At 41.6% G+C, this 26,465-nt stretch overlaps 1 protein-coding gene across 1 annotated transcript in view; it reads right to left on the minus strand.

Annotated features, from left to right (window-relative positions):
• Positions 1-26,465, minus strand: part of SEZ6 (seizure related 6 homolog) — a 268,918-nt gene that overhangs the window by 87,696 nt on the left and 154,757 nt on the right. The window contains exon 4 of the mRNA XM_066601545.1: positions 18,840-19,032. Coding sequence (XP_066457642.1) covers positions 18,840-19,032 — 193 coding nt within the window. The remainder of the gene's footprint in view (positions 1-18,839; positions 19,033-26,465) is intronic.

The raw sequence follows: 26,465 nt of genomic DNA on the forward strand, positions 1-26,465 counted from the left end.
ATGGAAATTCTCTTCTCCTTCATTTTATCTTCTGGCTACTTTAAAGTTTTATCAAAGGTAATATTATACTTTTATGTTAAATACACATTTGTGAAGATACTATGACTGTAGACAATCTGTGCGGTGAGGATGAACGTTCTCCTTTATATATCTGCTCCTTGGAACTTGAAGGATTGACAGCAACACTGCTCGACATTGCCCTTCATACTGTACTATTCCTACTTAAATGCTTAAAGGGGATTTCCCGGTGACCTATGTTCAGGGCAGGTCACGAATAGCAGAGGTTGCCAGAGGTCCTCTGCTTGGGATCCTCGCCAATCAGCTCAAAATGCTGTTCATAGTGCAGTGCCCCAGTTTGGTACATGATCACACTTCCTGCAAGCGACACCAGGCACTGGAATTAAAGACATTTGGAAAGTTTTCAGACCCTTTAATTTTTTTCTACATTTTGTTATGTTGTGGTCTTGTGCAAATGAAAAAAAATTAAAGTTTTTCCCCATCATTCTGCACTCAATACCCCATAATGACAAAGTGAGAAGAGTATGTTAGAAATCTTTTTAATTGTTGCATTGACACAAATATTCAGACCCCGTGGTATGACACTTGAAATGTAGCTCTGGATCATCTTTGAGATGTTTCTGCACCTTGATTGGAGTCACCTTTGGTAAATTCAATTGATTAGACATCATTTTAAAAGACACACCCTTATCTATATAAAGGGGATCACAGCTCACAATGCATATCAGAGCCAAAAGCCATGAGGAGAAAAGAACTGCCTGTAAAGATCAGATACAGGATTCTGTGGAGGCACAGATCTGGAGAAGGGTACAAAAAAATTCTGCTGCAGTGAAACGGCCCAAGAGAATAATGGCCTTTTCTTCTTTCCTGGAGGTACAGAACATGAGTATACAGTAACATCCCTGTATTGCTTTCCTGTCATTTCTGAAGAAGGGTCTGCGTCACCGAAACACGTTATTTGTGCTGGCTATAATTTAATTAATAAAAAGAATTTGGGTTAATCACTTTGTTTTTTTGCGCCTTATATTACAAGGGTTGCGCCCACAGTCCATTATTTTCTCCTTTTTACAAGAGCACAATGGCCTCCATAATTCTTAAATGGAAGAAGTTAGGAACAACCAGGACTCTTTCTAGAACTTTCCGACACACCAAACTAAGTAATCAGGGAACAAGGGCCTTGGTAAGAGAGGTAACCAAGAACCCAATGGTCACTCCAAAGCTCCAAAGATCCTGTGTGCAGATGAGAGAAACTTCTGGAAGGTCAACCATCACTGCAGCACTGCACCAATCTGGGCTTTATGGCGGAGTGACCAGAAAGAAGCATTTTTTAAAATTTGCACAGAGCCACAACATAGCAAAATGTAAAAAAGTGAAAGGATCTGAAGACTTTCCAAATGCATTAATGGTTATAGCAAAAATCTACTCTAGCTTCGCGCTGGATTAGCTTTTCATTTGGCGCACCAGAAAGCCGCAAGATGAGACAAATGTATTAAGAGGCTTATGCCATTTAATACATTTGTCTTTCCTATCAGGGCAAATGCTTAGACCAGAGTATTAAACACCAGTTTAAGAAAATAGGTCCCATCATCCTTCCTTTTCAGGTTTTTTTTCTTTCTAAAGCAATGCCACAAAGATTGTATGGAATTCTTGATAATGCCTGCAATTTCTACAGGCATTTCTTAGTGGTGTTTTTAAGCATTTTTTCTTATAGTGAAGCCTATGAGAAAATTGCAAAATGAATGCTGTACCCAGAACACGCTGTGCTTTTGAAAAAAATCCCCCTGCGCCAGAAATCCACAGCAAAAGTTTGAAAAACACCACAAAAACATACTGTTGTAATATCAAACTACTAATGACCACTTGTCAGTTAATATGTGAGTGCTTCTCATGCTCCGCACCCTGGTGATGTCATCACTCCGCCCTCTGGTGACATCATCAAAGGTCCTACAACATATATAAAACACAGAGCCTGACTGACAGAAGAACAACACAGTTAGCGCTCTGGAAAAGGGGAGGACAAAAATAACACACTGAGAATACAACTAAGTCGTTATTATCTAAGACACAACTCAGCAGTCTTGACAAAAGACACCAACCTGCCACCACCACAGAGATCTGGTGGGCTTTAGGACTGTAGTGATGTCACTGCTGTGGGAGGAGCCATTGTGCCGTTTGGTAGAAAATACGGTATACTGGATAAACCGACAGCAGCCACCAGGACCTGTGATGATGTCACCGTCATGTGATCACCTGTATGGGTGAAGTCAGGAATCACATGAACAGGGGTGATCACTGTATCCAGGAGACTGGTGATGTGTGGAATAGCATTGCTGTGTGTGTCATGTGCTGTGCTGTGTGTGTGCTATGTGTGGGGTGAGGATGGATGTAAATAGATGTACAATGTAGCAGAGCTGTGTGTAATGTGCTGTGTGTGTAATGTGTGGGAATGAAGGTGGATGTAGTACAGCTGTGTGTGGGATGTGTTGAGTCAGCATGCATGTACTAGAGCTGTGTGAGTAATGTGCTGTGTGTGTAATGTGTGGGAATCAAGATGGATGTAGTACAGCTGTGTGTGTGATGTGTGGGAATCATAATGAATGTACAATTTAGTAGTGCTGTGTGTGGAATATGTGGGAATCAAGATGGATGTACTACAGTTGTGTGTGGCATGTAGTAGAGTTGTGTGTGTAATGTGTGGGGTCAGGATGGCTGTAGTAGAGCTGTGTGCATAATGTCTGGGGAGCAGGATAGATGCAGCATGCAGCACAGCTGTGTGGTGCATTGTGCCACCAGACACACTGGTACTATAATTTCCTAATAATTTCTAGTACTATTTATATTGTCTATAGGGCATTTATTATTTTACTATAGACGTACAGCAAACATTTGATGCAGCGTTTTTTGCTACAAAAAATGTGATAAAAAACACCTGTGGCACAAATGGCAAATACTCAGCAGGAATTACAGTTGTCACATTAGTTCATAGCGGAATCATAGGATGTGCTGAGTTTGAACTTCACTGATATCACCAGGGATGAATTTGTTATTTGAAATAGAAGCTGGTCCGTTCATTATTGCTTGTTAAACAGGACTTTCCTTCTGTTGGGCATGTCTGCAAGCTGGCGCTGGGTTGTTGTTCGTCCTGTCTGTCCCTCCGTGCAATCACTGCTGGTTATTGGTAAAGCGCTCAGCATGATGTGCTTACACACGGACTCAACAATTACACTACTTGCCTGAGGTTGGAGATAGACAACTCGCTACATACTAATGGTTGGCACACTCCATCCCGATGCTACATAAAAATCATTTCCAGGATATTTTGATGCCACGTGTTTTTGTTCTTTACATTAATTTGACAGCAAAGTAGAACATCATCAATTTTCTCATAAGCAGCGGACGCCGAGCACACACAGTAAAATAGTCTGGGAAATCCTGTTTTCAAGAAAAATCTGATTTATATCTACAATCTTTTCTTTGCCACCATTTCATCTGTAAATATTTAATCTATTGCCATGGGCGATTCATTAATAAATTAAATGTTTTTCTTAAACAGATTTTGCTACTAGTAAGATGTTGAACTGTTTGTATCCTTTCTTTGAAATGTTCATGTATCCTTGCTGCTTGGTAAAATAGGAGCTCTTGTGGGTTGAAATTTGGTGCAATCGTCTCGTTGAGCGATAATGTTTGTGTGTAAATGCTCCCATCTTTCACTCTTCGGCTGAACAATGATTTTCAGCTGCGCATTAAAGCTATAGTTCAGCAAGAGTGAAGATTAGACAGACTGCATGCTGTGTCTGTTGTCCATGGTGCTGAATTCTCCACGGGGAGCTACATTTTTTTCTCTTAGCAGCCCATGGCTGAGCAATGGAGCTAATTACAAAGCTCAGACCTCCTGCTGAGTTCTGCAACAGCCCCCAGAAGCTCATGTGCATGCAAATGAAGTTGATAAAGTACTAATAGCAATTAGTGCCTATTATTACTTTATATAAAACGATCGCTGATCTTTTAATCTTTTGAAAGATTATCTTTGTGTGTAAATGGGCCTTTACAGACCCAAATGCCATATCAGTGGAGAATCTGACAGCGGATGGCACAGGTTGCGTGAGAATGCATGCGAGTGATGACGCCAGGCATGTATACATCATGGTCTAGTTTATTTAAGCGAGTTTCCTCCTGGCAATTGGGAGTCAAGTAGCAGTAACCATAATGTAGCCAAGTGAGAGCGAGTGCAGCTGCAAGTTGTAACAGGTTACAATAGTGAGACAGTGCACCCAGGATGGTTAGTGATTGCCAGAGCCATCAAGGGTATAGATCCTTGCTGAGAGCATCAACCTCTCTTACCTTGTTGTACTTTTATTCATGGTGCTACACAGCAGTAAAATCATTGACCTGCTAGTTATTTATGAATCAACTAAAGGGAGTCTGTCATCAAGTTCATGCTGCCTAAACCACGGGCAGCATGAACCTGGAACAGGGATGTCTGTTACCCTCTGTGGCATTTCAGATTGAATACTCATTGACGTTTGACCCCAAGCTGAGCCCCGAGCCATGCCGGCTTTTGCCCTCCTACAACATAAAGACTGACAGTTTCTCTCCCTGCTTGTGTGTAGACAGAGAGCTGTAACTTTGCATGCGGCAGGCAGGGTGAGGATGGCCCAGTCCACCTGCGAAACTCAAAGCTCAACTGTGAGTCAAATTTTAATGTGTATTTATTCTAAAATGTTGCAGAATTTCAGAATAAAACCCTTACAAGAGCAACAGGCATCCCTGTTCTGGGTTCATGCTACCCATGGTTCAGGCATCATGAGGGCTTATTCGCATTAGCATATATCGATCGTGTTTTCATGGCCAGCCGATAGATGTGACCATCTGATGCATTACATTCTAATGCATCAGTTCAGATGGACGATTTTCCAATGTGTAAAGACGGTTGTCTGGAAATGATAGCGCATACGGTGCGCATTCCAGCCGGCCGTTTTTATGCTGGATGGAAAAGATAGTTCTGGAGTCTGGACCTATGTTTTCGGCTATAATACGCCTAAAGGAGCCTATGAGAGCTGCTGGAAAGGGGGGTGGGAGGGAGTTTAGAAGTATCTCCGCTAAACTCCCTCCCCCCTCTCACCCCTTGCTGGCTTTTGGCAAAGGGAGGGGGCGGGACGGGGCAGGAGATTAGCACACTAGCTTCCCCCCATCCTACTCCCTCCCATTGCCGTGAGCCGGCAAGGGGCGGAGAGAGTTTAGCAAAGCTAAACTCTCTCCCCTCTGCCTGAGGGTATTGCAGGTGCGGCATATACTCGCCACACCCAGGCCATCTAAACAGGCGCATAAACGTGAGATGCAGCTGTGACTTGTTTACGGCTGCTTCTCGTTCATGCGATTTTCGGTTACGCTGAGGCCATGACGCGACCGACCGCAAATCGCAGCACCCGTGTGAAGGAGCTCTGAGCCTGATGGCAGGATCCCTTTAATTATCATTACCATTCATCAGTAAATACTGCATAATAAATTCTGTATGGCTTCTCTGTCAATTCATCAAAAAGTTATGTTCTGTTTTATGGACAGTCTGTATTCTGTACAGGCTGTTGATGAAATCTATGGAGAACTTAATAGTCGCAAGACTCCTCTCCTATTTTCAAATTACTTTCAATCTCAACACATTCAATTCTGTTAATTACAATCTATTAGCTAAGTACTAATTATGAAATCCCCTAATATCGCATGCAAACTCGCACTAAGCCAGAAGTGCCCCCTGCTGACACATGAACTATCAGCGCTTTTTCCTTGAAAGTAGGAAAATATTTTGCGTGCCAGCAGACTGGTATACATGTCAGCACCTTACATTTTGCGACAGGAATAAACTTGTTGGCACTGAGAAGAAAGGATTGCAGTAGATGTATTTTCCATCCATTAAACTCAATGTTCTGGACAAGTAACAGATGTGAATGGATTATTTTAGGGCAGAGGGCGGCAAGTAACTCAAAGATATATTGCCAACATGACAGATGCACAAAAACCCTTTCCCCCTCTTACTATCTGCACATAGAACTTGCCTCTGCGCTAGGATTCAATGAAAAGTTCTCAACTTTGTAGGCAATTATGGTAAATTATCACCTAATTGCTCACACCAATTATATTTCCATTAGTGTCTGCGTTCAGCGGGTGCGCATTTAACCTGAGACGCCAGATATTAACTTTAGCAGGATTACATTGCTTTAAATTATTTAATTGCCCCTTAATCTTTGCAGGTTTGCAGCCTTGAATTTGCAGCTGGGAGAAAAGATCTCTGATGTCCCTTGTGAAATGCAGATGTAGGCTACTGTTTACACCTGGCTAGAATGGTCCCTGCTGTGAAGGGGTTAAATCACAAGGCTTCTGTATATTGTATTGAATTTCTCCAAGTGATTTCCCTCAACGCATCTTAGGTTTAAATGCCAGGTGAATGCCGGTAAGTGGATACAGATGTTTCGGATCAGACTTTACATGTCTAAATGGACACCCTGCTGATACAAGTTTGTTTCAGAGTGAAATAAATTAGTTAAGGCTTAAAACGCGTTAAACATTTACTAGAGTGGTGGTTCACGCAGCAGAAAGCCGGATTCAATATTTTAGAGGTCAACATCGGGGAATTGAGCAGGTGGACGAAAATATTATTAATAGGAAAAGTTGGCTGCCAACTTCTGGAAACTCCGCTACTCGTGTCCGGGGGCTGTGTATTGTACTGCGGCTTAGCTCCGGTCTCTTGAATGAGGATGCACTGCAATACCTGACCCAATCCATATACACGCATATATATATATATATATATATATATATTTATATATATATATATATTTATATATATATATATAATTTTTTTTAAATAAAATCTTGCAGTTTTCTTTCTGGCTACTAAGCCTAATAATAGTTTAGCTCTTTGCAATCCAAATTTTGGATTCAGGGTTTCCTAGGGGTATTTCTCTTTCTGCTATTATACAATGGCGCTGTCTGCTGGCTAGAGCCAGTACTGCGGTATGGGACATGCGGAGAGGCCCCCGACAACAGAGCAGCCAGTAATATACAGTAAGAATACCCTGCCGGACATCTTCTGAAATCGGAGCTGACGTCAGACAGTGGATTGGAAAGGGTTAAAACATCCTGTTCTGTATTCATCTCCTTATCATCACAGACAAGATTACAAGGAAAGGTGACCCCTTGAGGGGGTACAAAGAAGGGCAACTAAATTAATACATTGAATGAGAAGACTGGAATATCCAGAGCAGCTATCAAAATTAGGATTATTCACCCTGGAAAAAAAAGACGTCTAAGGGGCGATCAAATAACTATGTATTAATACATGAGGGGACAATACAAGGATCTCTCCCATGATCTGGACTACGACGGTAACAAGAGGGCATCCTCTATGTCAAGAAGAAAGCAGGTTTCATCACCAACAAAGAAGAGGGTTCTTTACTGTAAGAGCAGTGAGACTGTGGAACTCTCTTCCTGAGGACGTGGTGTTGGCAAAATCCATAGAGGAGTTTAATAGGGGACTAGATGTCTTTCTAGAGCACAATGATATTACAGGATATAGACATTAGGTGGCCAGTGGGTTAATGTTCAGGTAGGAACTATCAAAGGTTGATCCAGGGATTATTCTGACTGTCATTCTGGAGCTGGGAAGGAATTTTTCCCCCGAATGGGCTAATTGGCTTCTACCTCTTGTTTTTTTGTTTTGCCTTCCTCTGGATCAGCAAGGGGGTTGAAACAGGCTGAACTAGATGGACATTGTCTTCATTCAGCCTAACATACTATGTTACTATGTTATCTTTATTTAGATAACATAGGATACACTACTCACAGCTTACCTCCTCCCCTCCCTGTACAATAACCTCTGCATAGGTCTCTCTCTCTCTCCCCCCGCTCCCCCCCTGCTCACTCCCCCAAGTCACCGCTCACCCCCGCCGGCCCCGGAATCTTTTCAGACGAGCAGGCATGTACTCGAAAATGGTGATACTCGCTCGAGTAATTTGCCTTAACGAGTACGCTCGCTCATTTCTATTCAGAACCAAAATCCACAATACTAATGTGGATTTTGATGCAAAATTGAAAATAGCAGAATTATGCCGTCAATTCCGTATCAGAATCTGCAGTTAGCAGTGTGCATTTTGGTGCAGAATTCCGGGACGGTATATTCTGTAATGCTGTTGTCGAATATTCCGTCCTGTATGAAAAGTCCCTAAAACTCCCATGCTTTATCAGACTGAGGGAATTTAAGACCGCTGGTCTTAATATGAACCCTACTGGAGTAAGATGTGCCTAATGTATTAAGAGATATATGCCTTGTAAGGGCGCCCACCCACTGGCGTTTGCGATTTTCGTGCGTGAAAAACGCAGCGTTTTTGCGGCGTTTTTCCCGCGTTTTTCGCGGCGTTTTCGCGGCTTTTCCATTAATTTCCATTGACTTTCATGGGTGCATTAGGAGAAAAATAAGGACACATATGCAACTGACAGTTCCTATGTTAAAAAACGCAACGCAACGCAAAACGCCAGTGGACAGGAGTACATTCAATTCTAATTGCTCTGCAGGAAAAACGCAAAACGCAAAGAAAAAAAAATGCCAGTGGGTGGGCGCCCTAATAAAGTACATTTTTCACATCTTGAACCGTCCGTGTGCCAAAACAGATGAGCTGGAATAGAATTCTGGTATAATTTACAGCAGTTTTTGCTGTCAGTTCTATATAAATCTGTTGGGCTGGGGTAGTCATACCTGCTTCTGCTAAGATACACTCTTTTTCTTTTTAACTGCCATGAGCAGCATAAAATTTAACTGTTAATAGAAAGTATGCCACGGAGAGTATCCAATGTCATCAGGGCCCGAGGAGCCCCGCTAAGTAATAATAGATGGAAATAAATACTACTTTTGATTCTTGCTCCGGTGTCCAATTACTTTTGGTAGGATAGTGTTGGAGAGGGTTATTACAAACGATCTTCCTGATTTGAAACCCTCATAACTCACGTCTAATAACACTCATTTGCATAAATGTTACATCAATGGAAACAGAAATTCAAAAATTTTCATTTAGCCAAACTGTCTACCATAAGACTGATCTTGTTGCTCACAGCTACCAATCACAGTGCAGTATTCATTTCTCAAACTGCTGAGGCAAAATGAAAGCTGCGCTGTGATTGGTTGCTATGGGAAAAAATATTCTTTCTGCGAGAGTATGACAACTGTAATGGAAAGCGATGGTTTCATGGAGTATTTAGTGTTCAGTGATGAAGCCGCCTTCCACCTTCTGGCAGTTAACAAACATAATGACAGAATCTGGCGGAGGGAAAACCCACTTGTCTATGTGGAGCGTATGTGCGACTCCCCCAAGGTAAATGTGTTTTGTGTTATATAAACTTTATGGAAGTGTTTGGCCCCCTCTTTTTTCATGAGGATACAATCACAGGGATTTTGTACCTCGATGCTACAGATATTGCTTCTGCCGCCGCTGGAACAGGAAATCCCTTCCAACAGGATCGGCACCCTCCCCATTGAAGTTGGAAGTGAGCTCAATAGACGACTATCAAACAGATGGATTGGCTGTGCAGGTGGTGATGGTAGTCAACTTCTTCCTTGGCCTCCACATTCCCTGGGCCTTACGCCTTGTGATTTTTTTCCTCTGGGGGAGTGTTAGAGTCTACATGACCTCCTTACCACCCACCATGGATGATCTGTGGGTACGAATCACAGAAGCCGCTGCATCAATCAGTTATGATACCCTACAACATGTATGGCAGGAACTTGACTACAGGCTCAATGTGCATTGATTGACTAAGGGGCTCATATTGAAAACCTCTGATGTGGAAAACATTTTTGATGTTGTGCTACAAATCTTTTTGAGTTTCTGCTTCCATTGATATCAAGTTTATGTATCTGAGTGTCATTAAACGTGAGTTGTGAGGGTTTCAAATCAGCAAGCTTATTTGTGTTTCACTTCTACAAGCTACATTGCAACGGTGTGGCAATTTGTGGTAAACCTGTAAAAGGTTTTATCTACGCCACATACTACCGCTATATATACGGGCAGCTTCAGGTCCATGACAGCAATTACTCAAAGTAAAAACAAAACTTGCTCTTTGCTCTATTTCAATGAACAGCCTCTGTTCAGATTCACTTAATGTGTCCTGAATGAGTGATACATCACTCATCCTCTTACACTCTATAAAAGATATTACATGCCTGGACATCATACAAGGCTATTAATTTGTTGAACACTGAAGTAGACCATTATACTACAGAACAATTAGTAACTGTCAGTGTAGGTTACCTAATAGTGATTCTAAGTGAATAAATATTACTTATGTAGTTTAGCCTTTGGACATCGAGAGTCCATCACACAACAAAAGGAGCCAAATCAGAATGGTGAGGAATGAAGCAATCCATCAAAGCTTTACAATACAATGGTAGGGCTTAGTCACACGGGCACCGATGCGCCCGTGTGACTGAGCCCTTATTGCACGAAGAAGACGGCCGCACTTCAGTATGGACGCAATGGAGCCGGTCACATGTTCTTTCTTCCGGCGCTGCAGAGAGATGTCCGTCCTGAAGTGTGGCCGTCTTCCTCTTGCAGTAACACGGGCGCCGATGCACCCATGTGACTAAGCCTGTATGCTGCAAAATGACTGCAATAAGCTGTTTGGAATTGGTGGGTTGTGTAAAATAGGAATGTACATGACCAGCATAGCACACATTACTGAACGGGTGCATTAAATAAGTAGAAAATGACAATTTATGGTATTAGATCAAGTTCCATTCAGAATATCTGGGGCTGAAACAAATCTTACAATTTTATTTGTCACAATTAAGTTCAGATTTGTATTGAAAAATTTATGTAAGATTCCTAGATAATAGTTAGAGATGAGCGAGCTTACTCGGTAAGGACAGATACTTGGCCTTACTGAGTACCTGCCTACTCGTCCGCAAAGATTCGGGTGCCGGCGGGGGGCGGGGAGCGGCGGGGGAGAACTGGAGGGAGAACTCTTTCTCCCCCCTGCTCCACCCTGCTTACTCCCACTACATAGCGCTCACCCATGCTGGCACCTCGAATCATTGAGGGCGAGCAGGCAGGTACTCGGTAAGGACGATACTCGCTCGAGTATCTGTCCTTACCGAGTACGCTTGCTCATCTCTAATAATAGTCTTAAAGGTGTTGTCCATTCAATAGGGCACATGGGTATCATAGATAGGGGTCTACTGCTTGGGACACCAGTCTATGAGACAGGGTCAAGAGCCACTAGTAAGCATTAAACGGGTTGTACCAGGATCACAAGTTATCCCTTACCTACCCAATAGGGGATAACTTGCAGATTAGTGGGAGTCTCATTGTTGAGACCTCTGTCAAGCACAAGTATGGGGGTACTGTGTCCCCTTCTGCAGGGGTAGCTTCTCCCCACAAAGTGATGTCAGAATGAATGAAGCGTTGGCAAAGCATGTGTGGCTGCTCCTCCATTCATTTCAAAGGGGCTGATGGAAATACCTGCTTGGCTACTGTATCTCCGGCAATCCCATTGAAACTGAATGGATCGGTAGCACCCTGGTGTGACCAGCACTCCATTCAGTCTCCTCACTGTGGGGTGCAGTAACTCCACAGTGAAGAAGATGGGGGACACAGGAATCCCTGGTTCTCAGGATCTCCAATGAGACCCTCACCAGTCAGCAAGCTATTCCCTATCTATTGAATAGAGGATAACTTGTAATCCTGGGACATCCCTTTTAAAGTGACCCTCTAGTCCTGGGAAGTAAATCTGCCTCAAAAACAGAAGGGGGTGGGGAATAATATGACCTTCGCTCTCCCTTTGCCGTGTTCTTTCCTGGATTTTCCATTTTCTGGCCCCTCTTTGGTCTCTCCTTCTACTACTTGGTGTACACGGTGCATAAGTAGTCAGAGGCATTTCATGCTAATTTTAAATTGGCAGCACTGGCCAATCAGAGTGCAGGGGTTGTACACTGGTAGCCTAACCCCCTATTCAGATGGTCATATTTTATGTTTGTGTGCTGTCCATTGATTTTATTATAGCTTGTGAGGCTATTGACATAAGTAAATTTTTCTCACAGACCAATGGTCCACATGAAAACAAATGCTGCATGTATTATTCTGGTTCATATCACAGCCGAGAATAGGACATACAATGTCCACTGTCCATGGAGCTTTGGCCACCACACGGACGGGTGTCCAATTCATGTTGCACCCGAGAATCTCTATAACAAGTCTCAGAGGCAGTCTACATACAGCTGTCTGAATGAAGCCTAAGGCACTACTAATGCACATTGTGCATCAGGTAGTCAATGTTAGTGAAATGAATACGACTCCATGTTTTATCCTATGCGTAGCCATTTTGTAAGGAAGTAGCCATCTTCTGTGTCTCTTTTCACTATATTCATTTGTTCTCTTCTGGAGGATTTATGGATATTAAATGGTTATTTAATAAGCCTTGAGTGAATCACTAAGGCTTTTGTTCCAGAAGTTAGCTACTATGGCATTTAGACTGTCCGGCAGGTCAAACTGACCTGTTCCTAGCTTTTCACATATGTTCTTAAACATTCTCACTAAACAACTTGTTTGGATTTACTGTTCCAAGAAGTTAATCATGGATGGTCAACTCTGTGCCTGCATGCGTTTGGTTGGCATTTTAGATGTTAAATTCTTTATCTTGTTTATTTATATTTTGTTTATGTTTCTTTGACCAATGGTTATAAATGAATTATAATAGATTTGAATTATTGTAATTAGATCATGTGCCAGTACAAAAGCTGCTGTCTGTCAGTCAATAAACAGATTACTTTGGGTCACATCCCATGCTGTGTGATTTATTGTTAGTCTCTTCAGCTCCGCTTACCTCTAACAAACTAAGAATTTGGACCCCAATAGCATATTGTATAGCAAATATTGGTTTGCACTAACATTAGAAAAGACAGTTAATATTACTCCCTCCTCCAGTCCAAGTTTTTGATTATGGATTCATTGATATGCTTTACATTACGGCTGGGCAGTCTGTATGTACCCATATGGCTTCTGTGTTCATTCAATTCTCCATAGTATTTGAAATAGTACAAGAAAAGAAGAGAGAGGGAATATACTGTAAGTTGTGTAACAATGAGATACAAAAGGCTTTAAATATTCAGTCGACTGCCCTTGTAGCATATATAGAAGAGAGAGGGCATCATAGCAAAAAATGTTCTGCACGTTCTTGGCCTGCTCAGTTTTCAACAGAAACTTCAAAGTTAGACCAATTCACTTCAAAGTCCCCACTAAACATCCTGAAATATCTTATTTAACATCTCTTATTTTCTATACTAAAATTCTAAAACTTGGCTGAAGTGCTCTGGAACTTTTGTTATACACCTCTCATGTGTATGGAGAAGAAGACAAGAAGCTTAAGATGGGAAAACTGACCAGAAAATTAGGGAATAGGCAAGAGACAACTATATCTTGTTTCAGACAAGACAAAGCTTCCAGATGACTCATGACTTAATTTAGAACAGCTAAGCACCATTTGTCCTGGCACTAGAGAACATTTCTAGAGGCGACCCATGAGATTCTGCAAGGAACATGGCTTAATCTATGAAGCATCTTTATGCGTGTCCATTAAAAAGTATTACCATCATCAACAAATCTCTAGGCACCAACTATTATAATTGAAGTGACTTAAGCCTTAGTAACTTGAAGGTCTCCAAGTCTCTATTGAACATACTGTAATAACCATTACTGTAGTGGATCCTGCAAGCCAGACAGACTTTTTAATGCTATGATAAAAGATAACGCATGCTGTACATTTTGCAACTCAAACAACATACATTAATTGCTAAGCACTAATTAAAGTTATTCAAGTGCATTATCACAACATTTTATTATAAACCTATAATTTTTAAAAGAGAAAATCTTGAAATTTTCAAGTTTTCACACTTGCTGTGAGAGCATAAACAACAGCTGACGCTTCCTGCTTTTGGCTGCTCACTAGTCAGCTTTGCTGTGTAGACTGAGACAGGGTCAGCAGAGAGCAGGATATAATAACAGCTCTATTGTACTGCTGAGAGCTTAGATTAAGCAGGATAGCTGCACTACACATACAGATAGAGCTCAGTACGCATCTCCTGTGGCCTCTGGATGGATGAAAACAGATAGATCAGGGGAAGTCCGTCCGCTGGGACCCCCACAATCCCCGAGAATGGGGTGTCCTGTTCCTCTGTTCTCCTCACCTCCTGCTTACTTTTCCCATGGCAATGAATGGAGGGCAGGTCACCCTAGCACACTGCGACTGCATTCAGTGTCAATGGGACTACCGGAAATAGCTGAGTGCTGTACTATACCCAGTAAATGGGTGAAAACTTGAAATTACAGCTACTAACCAGAATAATCCTATAACGCATTAATTTCTGTATTTAGCACACACACAGCTGTATTGTGTACACTCAGGAAGGAAGTGAGTGTCTCCAATATGGCCATCCCAGGAAAGTTATAAAAAAATTAAGAAAATTATTATGTTCAACTTTTGAAACAAAAACAGTAAATACATTGGGGAAAATTTACCATTGAAAATGTGCCAGTTTTCTGATACAAAGTGTGTCAGAAAACTTTATTACATGTTTTATGTCAGGCAGGTGGATGTGGAGGCTCCTTGCTACATACCAGTTTGACTTTGCACTATCTGGGTAGGCAGCACTTGAGGTACCCGGGTTTTCACCCTTGAGCCCTTCAAGTGGGAGGCAGTCTTTGCTACGGGGTCACCAAGTCATTACGTGTAGTCTGGCTTCTGACGCTGCACAGTGTGGTCATGATGGTGTGAGCAGGTGTATATCCAGAACACTATCTATGGTCAGGATTGGTGGCACAGGTGCAATAATGAGGTCCAAGCTGAAGGTCAGGGCTGGTAGCAAGCAATAACTAAGTCCAGAATGTAGTAGCGAGGTCAGGGAGCAGAGAAGTCAAAATAGTCCAAAAAATCTAGCAGGAGTCAGAACCGGTATATACAAGGAACAGGGGCTTTCTCACAACAGTAATAAAGACCGATTTCTCCATATAGGGAGGATGTCTAATATAGTAGGACCAGGAAGAGGATTGGTGAGGGAAGTGATAGAGGCCCACATGGTTTGAGAGTAGGGAGAAAGCAGAGACAGTGTTGTATTGAGCTCAGCATGCAGGCTGCAGGGACTGCTAGTGCCTGAACATGGCTCTAGTGACAGGTGAGCCATGACAGTGGTGTGCTGTGACACTTTGCACCACATATATGATTTATTTTAGACACTTTCAGAAACTCCCTAAACCTGGGCCCACTCACTTTTTGAAAAAGTGGACAGGTGTGGTATAAATACCCAAAAAGTTGCAGTTTTGGTGCAACTTTTGGACACCAGAATCTTATTAGGAAGGCACTAAAATCTAATTTCAGTTTCATTAATTACATATATAATTCTTCTATCCAAGAATTAATAAAAGGGCCCCAGAACTAGTAAATCGGCCCATTATTTCTCTTCTATAGTCATACACGTAATTAATGAAACGGCAATTAGTTCCTTTATGATGTTCTAGAAATAGAATGGCATATCCATTTTTTAATTAAAAACTTGAGAATGTTAGTATGTTTTCTATCATGGCATAACTCTTCATAAATGTTAGAGCTCCCTGTCAGAAAGTAAAATTATAGAACCATAGAGTTGGAAGGGACGTCCAAGGTCGTCTACACCAACGGTTTCTACAGAACTGCCATTCAAGAGAAAAGTTTTAGTATTAAATACTAGATAAGGACAGCTTATTATTTATAATTAGAGATGAGCGAATCTACTCAGTTCGGGTGTTTTTGAACTTGAGCACCGCTTTTTCCGAGTAACTCACTACTCGGACGAAAAGATTCGGGGGGCGCCGGGGGTGAGCGGGGGGGGGGGGTTGCAGAGGGGAGTGGGGGGGGGGGGGGAGAGCTCCCCCCTGTTCCCCACTGCCTCCATATTTGTTGTCATTGGTTTTATCTCTACAGGGCAAATACTGATCCATATTTGCCCAACAGACTAGTACCAATTCGGAAGCAAAAAAATGGCCAAAAATAGGTCATCCTGTGTTATTATAAGACATCCATGAAAAATACCCCCATTTGAATGCATACATAGCTTTATATCAGCTCCATATTACAATCTGCAGAACATGGATCAAATACGGAGTTAAAATATGCTCGCGACTTTACTGTATATGTCACTATTCTGCGGTGGTCCGTTTGATCCTCTGTTCTTCATAAATAGAACATAAATTTTGACTTTGCAAATAACAAGGGAGCTCTGAATACATAACATCTCCGAAGTAAATAGGAAATTTAACTTCATAACATCAAACCGTCTAGCTCTAAGTGAATGCTAGAACACTGCTGACTTTCTCGAGTCTCAATGGGACTAATAATCTACCAAAACTAGAGATATTCCAGTTGCTTGTACCTAATTTTAAAAGTGTAAATCCCATAAAGACATAACTTTTGTGATCTGCCACATGGTACATAATTATACACATAAATACAAATATAGTTTCCTTAACATCTCTCCAAGCAGATGGCTCCAATGAAGGCTAGGCTTGTTTTTGTTTGCAAATATTTTCCCTGGGTGTTACTTTTTTGTCATATTTCTCAAGACCACATGTTCTGTAGACTTGTGAAAAGGACTGAAATTCGCACCAGAAGGGCCCACAGTCTTCCCTGCCTCGGAAACTCTCGTACACACAGACACCAACAGAAACAGACAGTTGGTCAACATTCTACACAAGACAATCAACTACAAAAGTGCAATATGGCTGGCGGGGGAAACAAATGGCATTTATGTCATCGAATGCCTATGGAATCCCTATCATGTAATCGTCTGTACATTGAAAGCAATGAGTTGATTGAACAAAACAGGAAGTATCTTTTGATCGAAGATGCTGTTCAGATTGAGGACCACAAGGTAGGTGAACATATGCAAGTTGATTATCTAAAGATGTATAGGTATATCACTGCTATTTTCCCTATTAACATGCATATTTGGCATGGCTAAATCTACATGCCAGGCCTACTTGACGCAGCTTATCTTTTGGTGAAAAGGAACGTATATCAGAAAATACAACGTGGTTAATTAATTTTCTCACAACTGGGACTGACAGGCCTCGAAAGAAAATGTAACATTGGCAATAGATCAGTGGCATACAAAAAAGAGAAGGAGCCCATTATAGCTCTCCAGCCACAAATGAGGATCAGTGCTGGGTTGATGTCATGGCGTTAGTCCTGACTCACGTGATTCTCATACCAACACATGCTTACTGCCATTTCAGTGCTACTGGTTTATGGATTGATTGGTTAGCTGGAAGATGGGAATCTCATCCAGACAATTTGCCTTAGTTTGTGTAGATTTATTTTGACTCCTCCTCACAGAGGGCACTGGTTATACTCTTTGTCTGAAGGGGTTTTAGGTCCTGTCGGTGGCTCCTGGTTCTGACCTGCATCTCAGTTAAAGATAAGTCTGGTGGGTGTTTGAACATCTTATTCCCTGTAATTTTGTGGTTTATTATACATTGAGTATTAGCTAACATTTGCCACTATTCCTTGTCACCAACTAGGGAAGGTCAGGGTTGCCCCTGGGATCCTGATGTGGGATCACCCTCATCAGGGCGAGCATTCCACTGGAAGGTAGGTCTTTTTGTATCTGAGGGTTTAGGGTCAGATTCCCCATCTCCCCTGTTTTGTGTTTCCTTTTTACATATTTGTGTTATCTGCATTTATATTGTATGTGTATCTGTTTGTCCTTTTTAGGGCACAACCAATACATACAGGTCAGATGTAACAGAGCCCTACAAGTTCGATGTAACACAATCCAGAAAGGCTTGTTGTTTGGTCCCTCCATGCACTTTTCATAAACCTTGGGCTAGTTTCCCAACCCCATGTTTGTGAATAATGCAGTTCCAGTGTAGAAGGCTACATGTCTTCAAGCATCTGTATGTTCTGCTTCTATAATATGTATGGCTTTGCAGCATATCCTGAGAAAAAAATAATAGGACCCATACATTTAACCTAATGCAATCTCTATGGGTGGGTTAAGCCAGTTGATTTGAACAGGGAGTCTCCTATTTCCCAGGCAGTAGCTCTTCTCATTAAGCTACTGGTTATCCAGGACAGCTCCTTTGCTAAACTATTGATTAAGTTTCCTGACTCTTGATATTCCTGCTCTGGTCTTGCTTGTAGCTACCTTATACTGCTTTACTATACAAACTCTTACTGCTTAGATAATTTCTAACTATGTACCTGCCTCTTACTACAAACTATTGTTGCCTATCTCTGTACCGAGCCTGGATTGTTACTTGATAACTCTTGCTTCATTAACAGCATTCACCCAGATCATTTCAGCCACTGGAGTCTGAATCTGCTTCCAAGCATGACAGTATTACCCTACAGTTATTAAAATGCACTCTACAGCTGAAAAATTGGAGTTTCCAATTTTGCACACTCTCCAATAAATCATTTTCTGACTCTGGTATTTGCAAAGCACTGGTGCAGATCATTTTCAAATAGTTGACTAGCACAAATGGTAGCAGCCAGTGGGTCTCCCATACAGATCTTATAATGTTCGGGAAAATCTGAAGTAGTCACTCTCATTTTTTGGAATGATATCCAACATTGACAGCCATCAAATGCTAGAAAATGAGCAAGATGGCCACCAATCCTCATGGTTGGAGCAAGGATGACTAGTTACTGTTTGATATGAGGAATGTATGGCAAAACTATTCAGCAAAGACAGATATACAGTACATGCACAAGTTTTTCTTAGTCACAAGACACAAGAGCAGATATCTTACCTTGGTAATAGAATCGGAAAGTGCCTGGGTTTGATGCCTGTAAACTTTGAAAATGCACCATGACCTGATTGGTTGGACTTCGGATCACTTGGCCTCTCATAAGAAAGGATTCATTGGCCAGAATGACAGGCTCCACACCTTCTAAGCTCTCCACTGTTACTGTTTCACCTTCTAGTAGACTGATATTTTGCACCTGTAAAAAAGATTTAACATTAAAATGTATTAAAGGGTCGTCCAATTTAGAAAAAACACTTTTATAAATCCTTAGGTTACAGAGCGAGGTCCACAGTTCAGGATTCCTATTTCTTAGGCCAACTGCACATGGGCTTGCTACGGAATGCCTGGCAGACCATATTTACGCTCTCTTAATGGATGCTTAGAGTACAACAAGTGCAGTGTAGTACTAAGTGTACAATGTTGGGAATAATATAGCTTGGGATTATCACTGTATAGCATTTCCTAGTAAAACATCTCCCCCCCCAAAAAAAAAAAATTAACCCCCTCCCCCTAAATATCAGTCTTTAAAGGGGTTATCCCAAAATATGAAGTTAAATATTGGTTATCTACAGGATAGGGGAAAGGTTTATTATGATCGGTGTGGGTCTCACTGCTAAGACCTCCACTGATTATGAGAACAGGGGTACTGTGTCCTGCTCCTCCTCACTATGGGCTTACTGCAACCTCCCAGTGAGGAGAAATTGAATGGAGCTGTGGTCATACATGTGCGGTGTCACTCCGTTCACTTTCAATGTGACTGCCGAAAATAACCAAGTACAAGTACTCAGCAATTTCCATCAGTACTATGGAAATGAGTGGATTCGGGGCCAAGCACGTGTGACTAATGCTCCATTCAGTCTTGATGTCACTGTTGATGGGAGAAGTGAACCCCTAGTGATGAGAAGAGTGGGATACAGGAGCCCCATTCCCAGGATTGGTGGGATATCCTGTGGGAAAGGATTTTGGGACAACCTCTTTAAGATATTTTATGCAGTTGCCCATTACAGCTTCCATAAGGGTTGTCTTTAGGGATGGACTGGCCTACCAGTGCACCAGACAGTCCTGGCTCTGAAGGTCCAGCAGAAGACAACCCCATTTGCAGCTGACTTTGGGAATAATCACTTGCCACTACGGTCTTTGATTAACAAATAAACTATTAGATCTTATTAATAATATGTCCTGTATGTACAATAATACGTTTACAGTGAAATTATAAGTAGGTGTGTACTTCTTCTCTATAACTGGAAAGTCAACTCTCCGAAACTTTTTCCCAAGTGGACCCAAGATCCCTGAGTCCAACACTGGTTGCTACCCAGCAGCACATCTGCCTAGCTATTTAACTATATGGAAGTAATGGCTATAGCACTACAAAACTAGGCAGATTTGCTGCTCAGGAGTCCATGATAGCTAGGTGACAACCACTGTGATAGTTGTCATATTGGTTGTCATCCAATGTCATAGACCTCAGAAATTTCATAGAAGACTGTAATTTATGAACTTATTGGTTCCGGTGATTTTTTTCTTTATGGAAATGTATATGGACTTGCTATGAATACAAACTGTTATCATACTTCAGACTCCTGCCCGGTGGAGACAGATATTAAGTGGGTTGAACCAACACTCATAAGAATGCAGAACACTATTTACTAGCAATTAGGGACAATACTGGAGCTCCAGACATGAGACTTTGATATCATCAAACTGCAGGTTTGTAATATTAATTGTATCTTTTACCCATAACATAAATCAAATGTAATAATCGACCGGCTATATTTGTAGAAGCAAACGAAATTTAATCACCGCACTCACTAGCGCTCTTAATTTTCAAATCAGGAATTTGCAGTCGCAAGATACACAGCTACTAAATTTCCTGAATGCCAAGAGAAAATATATTTTAGCAGAAGATAAATCTTTTGATTCTCTTTCGGCTGGATACATTATAGGCAATTGTTAGAATTTAAGATGAGCAAAACCACCGGGAATTGATTCTGCAAGAAAATGAAGTGAACCGGTAACCTTAGTGCGCGGCGCACACTGCTGCTTTTCATGCTGAATATTTCAGCCTGTTGCTGTAATTTAATCCTCTAATTCATCATATCCTTTCCCTGCTGTAAACACGGATCACGTGCTACACAGCATTCAAGTGGATTTAGTCAACATCAACACAATGGAGGAGATTTACGAAGCAAAACTCCTTGCTATTTTGGCTCGAATATCCCGCGGCACACCAATTTTTTTTAAGTGTTTCAGATATTTTTTATGCTTACTTCTACAGTTTCGAGCGTTGTCTAGAAAAAGTCATGTGACTAAAATGGCAAAATGTGCCAAATTGATTCATACTCTATGCCATTTTTTCGCCATAAAATATCAGTATGAAGTATGCTAAGTAAAGAATGGTATAAGGAAAAAAAAATTCCACAATGCACCTAAGACCGGCTGCACATGGCCGTGACGGGCTCCGCCGCGGAATATTCTGCAGCGAAGCCCGTCACGGCGCCCTCCCAGAGACCCCATACTTACCAGCGGATCCGGCGTCCTGGGTCCCACATGACGCTTCGGCGTGACACGCCGGCCACGTCACAAGACACGCCCACAGTGTCACATGACGCGGCCGGCCGTGTCACATGACGCGGCGGCGATGGGCAGAGAGGCGATTTCACGCTATCTTCCGCTGTGCTGCAGCGGAAGATAGCGTGAACGGACGGCTTCCATTGACTGCAATGGAAGCCGGCCGCGCGTACACCCACGGCAAATAGAGCATGCCGCGGGTGAGGACGGGGGATTTCACGGTGCGGAATTCCGCAATGGAATTCCGCAGTGGGCTCCGAGGTGGAGTAGGATATTTGTGTAGAGTCTATGGTGTCATTTGCTGTTCTTGTAGGTTTCCCTGAGCGCAGGAGTTATTTTCTCTTTTTTCCTCCTTCACTATTTAATAGGTATAATCTATGCAAATTTCTGGCATAGATGATAATAAAGGTAAGAGGTTGTGCTCAGCCAGATTCCATAAAACCAGATTCCTCCCAAAAGTGGTAAGACGTGGCGTAAATGCCAAAATTGTGACTTTTGGGTGCAGAATTCTAAAGCATAAGAAAAAAGCCTCAATGGATGCCAGCTTCAGGTGTCCATTATACTAAGTATGATGGGCCATGTGTCGCCATGCCTTCTAATGCTAGGCCCCGCCCATAAAAAAAGTGCAGTGACCCAACATAAAAGCCCAAAAAGTTTGCAGTTTTGGCTTGTGTGCCACAAATATGACTTTTGTACACCACAAAACAAGTGTATAAAGAATAATAAATAGGCCCCAGTATTTATACCCACCTTATTGTTCTATGGGAAATTGCTTTCAATTTTGTTCAGAATTTTAGGCAAATGTCACGTTCTTTAAAGTTTGGTTTTGCTTCATTTGGATTTCTAATATACTTAATACTTTGATTTCTCAAAGTTTCTACTTGCTGTCAGTGAGATGAACATTCATTGTTTGTATTCCTAGACTGAAGAAGACAGCCCTGCCTTAGTCGTGTTCTTACAGCTGCCGGTCTTGTGACTTTAGTCTAGGCATTCCTCCATGAGCCAAACAAAGTAGGAGCACAATTCTGCCCTAGACTCAAGGCTTCAAGCTATCACTAACACTATCTTATAACCCGTAAACTCAGTAGTTGTATAGGGAGAACATTAATGTTTCCATTCACTGACAGTAAATATCAGAGCTCTTGATAATAATTAGAAATTTAAAGGAGTTGATTGAAAGTTATCCTTATCTATAGAATTGCTGTGTGTCTGACCACTGGGTCCACCATTAATCATCAGAACATGTCAGCTTCTGTGGATGAGCAGTGATTGAGTATGCACACTGCATTCATTTCAATGGGGCTGCTGGAGATAGCTGAGAAGGGGTGCTATTATTATTGGGGTCACTCAGAGAGGGCACTCTTACTACTGGGGCCACTAGATTACATGTGTGGGGATTGGTTTAATGTTGTTATATATTGTGTACCTGTGGGTGACTTTTAATTGACTTGACAAAGGCTTGGTGCTACAGCCGAAATGTTGTTACTATGTGGATACAATAGAGAAGATTAAGTCATTTGCACCCGTCTGCTGCTCAATTTTCTAGTTTGGGCTGATTGACTCGTGGATCCAAGGTCAGGGTCTGTGACTGAGCGCGCAGATACTGGGGTGTTGTATTGTGTGCTGCAGACCATTTATTTTCTTTATGGAGCCACTAGAATAATGGACGTAAAATAATACATTATGATAAGCCATGCCCTAATCATGCCCTATTTTACCGTGTCTGGTATTTTTTGTTGAGTAAGGTGGCAACTCTAGACCCAGCATCTTCAAGTTACGCCTCTGAATATGTCAACTGATACTGAGAGTTGTAGCCTCCCAACATTGGGAAAGAAGAGGGTAATAGATAACATGGAGGAAAGTTCTTTATCACATCTCCAAAAACACCCATATCAACTTAAATGAACAAATATTTATGCTGGCCTACTTTTTTAAGTCAGCGTTCTGCCATGCAGGCTTTGCCACTGGAAGTGACACGATCATCAATAGATGTAAATATATTTATGCTGCGCCTTGTAACAAATCCCAGAGCCCTTATATTACTGCAAAAAGATATCTCCAAGAAATCTTATTGACAAAATTACAGCCAGCTATTTAAGTAATTATTTAATAGAAGTGCTTCCCAGAGGACGGAGAATGCCGGTTAATGTAAGATTAACATGCCGACGGCGCCCTTTGTAGCCACAGCTTCTTGGAGGTCTTGCATGCATAATTACACATGTCATCAACCTTATACCAATATTATGGATTGCAGCTTCTGCTTTGCTCTGTTTACTGTGATGATGAAATGAGTTCCCTGTCTTATTCTATAGCAGCTAAATTCTGCAAAAAATGTATAATTCACAAAGAGGAGGTATCGGAAAACAAAGTCATCCCTACGGCTACTTCTCTCCCAACCTTTCTCTTTAAGTATGATAGTAATGACTTTTTATGCTTTGACAGTTGTATGTTGTACAGTCCGTATGATGAATGCTTGGCTGACTACGATCAATAAGGGCCTCTAGCTTTCTAGGCCCTTCTAGTAGATCAATAGCACACAACCTTTAAAGGGCACATTCCCACCTGGGTTCTGTAAAACATCCCGTGTCTCCTGCAGACCTCCAACAAGCCAAAGCTGAAACATCTCCTGAGGTGGGGAAGAAATAAAGGTTGCCAGCCGAATTTCCGTGGAAAGGATAATCTACATTCAGTAATGACAGACTAGAGAGATAGCGGGAAACACAGGGGGCAGAGATAAACAGTTTTCTTAGGATAGCATTAAGTTGGGCTGAGTGTCAGTAAGACGTCATTCCTGGTTGGCTGCTTAAAGTGGAATTGTACTCTTTATAGAAGTAGTAAACATTATTATTTGAATGATGGACATTTCACCTCCAGGAAGCTTTGTAATGCTTGATGCAGCATATACTATATTACATAACATGCCATTACTGATGGGCACCTCCAGTGCCAGCTATAGATTAGATGGCATACTATGCAGATTTTTTGGTCTCCCCCATCATAAGCTAAATAGCAGAATATCCACACTAGAACATTTCAGGGAATAAATGCTGCACCAGAATTAAGCTAATAACATAAATACAGCCTCAGAACCAAGCTCAAAAATATAGCACCAGAATTCAACGCATAACAGAAATTAATACAGCACCAGAACCAAGCCCAGTATCTAAATACAACGCCAGAGCAAAACGCATAGTATAAATACAGCACTAGAACCAAGCCCAGTATCTAAATACAACACCAGAGCGAAACGATAGCATAAATACAGCACCAGAACCAAGCCCAGTATCTAAATACAACACCAGAGCGAAACGATAGCATAAATACAGCACCAGAACCAAGCCCAGTATCTAAATACAACACCAGAGCGAAACGCATAACATAAATACAACACAAACTAACCTCAGTACATAGATATAATATCAGAATCAAGCTCATTACATAAATTCAGCACCAGAACCAAGCTGATAACATAACTACAGTAGCAGAACTAAGCAACTGTGCTGTAATGGTGCTGATGGGCTGACAGTTGCACTTCAGAACATCAGAGAGGAGGAGACAGAGCCAGGAGGAGCTTGACTCATGTAGCCACATGCCCACTTATGCTGCATAATTAGACTTTGGCTTCACCTGCAATTTATTTCTGCACAATTTCCATCACCTGCACTTTACAGGCCTATCAATCTAAGAATCTATCCATTATTTACACTGCTCATCCCAAAGTATATGGCAGCTGGTGGTCATGTATGCACAACTCCCTTTCATTCACTTCAATGGGTCTGCTGGAGGTAGCTGAGTCAACTACCTATGGTAGTCCCATTGAAGTGAATGGAACAGTGATGCACATATGCAGCCACTGACTGCCATACACTTCGGGACAAGCTGTGACTGGGGTATGTGCATGACAGGTAAAACCTGTTGTGACGCAACCCCTTTAATGTAGCAGGAAAACCGGTATTCACAGCCCCGTGCTTTTCCAACAATGCCTTGAATAGGTTGTGGCTCTTCTAGAACAAATATTAATAGACTGCACTTTAAAATATATTTATACATGGATGCTAATAGTTAATTTTGAAGATCAGCATAAAGAAAAGAGTGTTCCCATCTTGGCCCAACATGGGAAAACCACTCTGTACGATGTGACTGGAATTACAGAAACAGCGAGGTAGGCTACTTTGGTAACTCAGGAGTTACAGAAAAAGTATAGCTCGCTGTCCTACACTATTTGCGTAATGCCAATTGACTTCTCTAAAAATTATGTAAACACCCTGCACACTGACATTGTCCAATCAATGCTGACAGGATGTGTAGGACACGCCCCTTTGACAAGGGGATAGTATCACCCAGCTATTCATGAATTTCCTAATGCAGGTATTTATGAAATAGATAGGTCAGAAAAGCTGACAGCTCCTCTGCAAGTATTTAGTTGACTGTTGGGTATTGATTATTTTTCTAGGCCCTTTAGGGCACATTTATTACTGGTGTTGAGCCAGATCTCTGGTGGAAGTTGCACCTTTTTTTTTTGGGTGCAAATCAATTTCGATAGATTAACTATTGACTTGCACCAAAAAGAACAGTTGTCATGCCTATTCCTCAACTTTTCAAAAGTGTCTAGAAAAGGGGGCGGGGTTGGAGTGGAGTTTTCAAAAAGTTGCGACATTTGTTGCAACCTGTTCCTAGTAGCTGGGTGTTGTACAAAGTGACTCCACAACTTTAGACATATTTAAAGATGTGATAAATTTATCAAGGTTGTGCGACATTTAATTATTTTGTCGCACATTTAAACTGGAAAAGAGAAGAAAAGCAAACTCAAAACCGGAATGAAAATATATGATAAATATCCCACTGTGTCTTTGGATAAATGATTAATCAGAATTTTTTCTCAATGATTGAATGAAATTCATTTCATCCCATATTTGTGCATGGGTAGTTGGAGAAAATACAGCTAGAAGAAAAATGGCACCCCACTGCTGAAAAAGCCATATGAATACAATACAGATATAAAAGCAGAATACATTCATGTGAAATAGGTCTTACAAAAATAGCTTGAAGGCCTGAGATCTG

This window comes from Eleutherodactylus coqui, chromosome 4, assembly GCF_035609145.1.
Source record: "Eleutherodactylus coqui strain aEleCoq1 chromosome 4, aEleCoq1.hap1, whole genome shotgun sequence".
Classification (NCBI taxonomy): domain Eukaryota; kingdom Metazoa; phylum Chordata; class Amphibia; order Anura; family Eleutherodactylidae; genus Eleutherodactylus; species Eleutherodactylus coqui.